Genomic DNA, 3,501 nt, shown 5'->3' on the forward strand with positions numbered 1-3,501 from the left:
CCAGGTGTAGTGGAGCATAGTCTCACACCATATCCAATGACCATCATTGGTTTAAACATTTAAGGTCATGGCATTTTACTACACATAAAAATGTTTTTTAATCAAATAATAGAATATTAGATGTACCATGAGGTAATATCATTTAGATAAAGTTGAGGAAACCCGCTGTCAGTTGCAAAATTTTACCAAAATATATAGAAAACCATTATTGGGTTTCGTGATTCATATGTTGTTGAGAAAACAAAAAACACCATCTTCATTCATTTTCCGGAGACTAAAACTATTCAATTACACAACTCGCAAATATTCCTTACATGACCACCCAACAGTAGAGACACAAAATATTACTCAAACCAAATTCCTAATCGCAACACCCGACACTGATCATTCGCTGGTTAGGCTACAAATTAATGCTTTACATGGTGATATGAGCCACAAACGAGTCGAGCTCGAGCCGAGAAGCACCGCCTTCCTCGGTCGACCGTCGCAAGGCAGCACCCAACTTCTCGGCCCTCTTCCTTATGGTTTCTCCATCTTCAGATGCCATCAATTTCTTCACAACGTTGGCGATGGTCGAAGCCTTCACCACTTCTCCACTTGGATCCCATTCCCTCACAACAATCCCCACTTTCATGATCTCAGCTATAAGGAAACCATTTCTTGGTTGGTCTGAGTGCATTGGCCATGCTGCTATTGGCACACCCATTGTAACACTTTCAATGCACGAATTCCATCCGCAATGGCTCATGAACCCACCTGTCGCCGGATGCGCGAGAATTTCCGGCTGCGGCGCCCAATCTCGCACCACAATTCCAACCCCTTCCACCCTCTCTTCGAACCCTTTTGGCAACTCTGCTCGCCTCGTTTCGCCAGTACTAAAAATGTCGCCTTTATCCGCATCTCTTAGAACCCAGATAAACTTCTGTCCGCTTTGTTCTAATCCCATTGCCAGCTCTTTTATCTCTTCATCGGAGAGAGAAGTTGTTGTTCCAAATGATACATAAATGACAGAACTTGGCCCCTGTTGATCGAGCCACTGTAAACATTTCGGTGGGATGTCATTGTCACGAGAAGGAAAATTGGTTGGTATTATGGGTCCGATGGCCCAAATTTTTCTATCACCTGCAATCTCTCTATTCGCCATAATGTCCAAGTAAGGGCTTTCAATCAATCTGGAGGAGTTGTATATATCTCCAGCTCTATACTGCAAAGACTCAGATTGCAGTGCTGCAAAATTCATGATATCATCTGATGAACATCTTTCAAAAGGTGGAAATTCTTTTGGAACCTCGAACGGGAACCGTTTCCCCATTTTTCCCAATGTATAAGCTGCAAGAGCAAAGGCTGATAAACAGTTGAAAACGTAGGATTTTGCATTGGGTATGGAGACAACATCCTGGACTACAGCAGCCATTAGAGGGTCATGTATCACTACCACCCTCTTAGATTTCTTGGCAATTCCTCGCAGGAATTCGAAAACCGGCTGTCTCTGGCTCAACGTAGCATCACAGGCCGGTTGGAGCTGCACCGGGAACTTGCTGGAAGAATCAGGATTTGGAGGAGGAGATTCAAAATATGGAATTGGGATGTCATGAAAATGGATCTTAGATAAATCCTGGGGATTTAATCCATTGACACGAACTCGGGCCTGGCGAATGTGGATGGAAGATCCGATGTAGTGTACTTGAAGCCCATAATTGGATATCAAACAAGAGAGTTGCATGAGCTGATTGAGATGCCCTTGAGATGGAAATGGCACCATTATCACTGCAACTTCATGAGCTGCTTCGTCATTTTGATCGAGCAAGCTTCCCATTTGTATGTTATCCGGAGAAAAAATTATATCTTCTGAGTTGCAGGGGATGGATACCACAGCACAGTTGACTAGAACTCAGCGTTTCAAATAAACTGACAAATACTACAAAGTTGTCTTAAAATCTTGGAAAATATCTTCAAATTATTAATTAAGATGGAAAATGTGTGAAAATGGGTGACTTGTACATTATGTTGCATGCAAAAGGTGCGGGGCATTATATATGCATTATTGTTTGTTTCTGTGGTCCTAGCGAAGCATGACCCAGCGTGCATGCCACCATTTATGGTTTAGGAATGACTCGTACGGTACTCGGTTTTTCTGATCACTCTATAATAAAACGAACATTTTTTTTAAATGTATATATTTAATTATTTATTAATTTTCCATTTTCTCAATAAAATAGTTATAAATTTACATTAAATTTCTAAACCCAAACTTAATTTTACCTTCAGTTTCTGTCAGAAAAAATATGTGTTTACACCCTCTGATTCACAAAAAATGTTTATGCATTCCCTCAACTCATATATTTTTTTTTCGGATGAAAGTCGGTACGTACAAAACATTAAAAATATGATACACATATACATATGATATTTGAGCAGCAATTGATTCAAATCTAGTACTAATATATGATTTTTGAATACTTAAACACTTATACATGTATTGATATTAATGAGACGTTTTGTCTTTTTTGGACGAACATCGGTAAAAAATATTAAAAATATGATACTAATATACGATATTTGAGTATTAAATCTTTTAGATTTGATACAAATATATGATTTTTATTTGACTAAGTGTTTGTTTGATTTGGCATATTACTAATCTAGGTATAAATTATTTTATTCAGTCTCATGTTTTTTTTTTTTGCAATATGATTTATCCATCTTTCAATTATTTATCTCACATCAATCAAATCATTAATTACTTATCTTAAATCAATCAAATCATTGAATTTAAATTATTATATTACCCTTTATAAATAATATTATTCATATTTTATTAATTATTAAGAGGATAACATGGTAATTTACTATTTTTATATAAAATATAATTAATCTAATCAAACAAACTATAATCTATCAATCAAATCAAATCTTATATTAACTATCATTTCTTATTTATTTTTTATTACAATATATTACTTATCTATATATTATTTATCTTATCACTCACTCCAAACTAGGGGTGGCAAAATCCCTGAAATCCCGACCCTTCCCGAATCCCATCTCATTCTCGTCCCGAAAAAATCTCAACCCGAAATTTTTCCGACCCGAACATTCGAGATTTTTCCCATCCCGATTAATATCGAGAGCGGGATCGGGAATAAAACCTTATCCCGACGGGATTCCCGACACGTCCCAAAATAATATAATAATATATTTTATTAATAACTTTATTAATATAATAAGCTAAATATTATTAGTTTTCAACTCATATAACACTTAATTTTGGACTTAATTCACATAATTTTTATTGTTAAGACGATCAAAATGTAAAATCACGAAATATCATTTTACTTTTTGTGTATTTTTTTTAAAAATTAAATTAATAATTTAATTAATTAATATTTATAATAATCTAATTAGAAAAAATATGTAGAACAAGACTCAAGAGATTAATTTGACAATCTATTTAAAAAATTTATTTAGTAATTGTATCCGAACATTTTATTAATAATTATC

General features: G+C 35.1%; 1 protein-coding gene across 1 annotated transcript; it reads right to left on the reverse strand.

Moving 5' to 3' along the window:
* Window positions 1-241: 241 nt before the first annotated feature.
* LOC140873308 (zeatin O-glucosyltransferase-like) lies at window positions 242-1,981 on the reverse strand. Its single transcript, XM_073276401.1, has one exon. The coding sequence runs from the start codon at window positions 1,814-1,816 to the stop codon at window positions 416-418; it is 1,401 nt and encodes a 466-aa protein (XP_073132502.1). The 5' UTR covers window positions 1,817-1,981; the 3' UTR covers window positions 242-415.
* Window positions 1,982-3,501: the final 1,520 nt, after the last annotated feature.

The sequence above is a fragment of the Henckelia pumila genome, unplaced genomic scaffold (assembly GCF_033568475.1).
Source record: "Henckelia pumila isolate YLH828 unplaced genomic scaffold, ASM3356847v2 CTG_525:::fragment_3, whole genome shotgun sequence".
NCBI lineage: Eukaryota > Viridiplantae > Streptophyta > Magnoliopsida > Lamiales > Gesneriaceae > Henckelia > Henckelia pumila.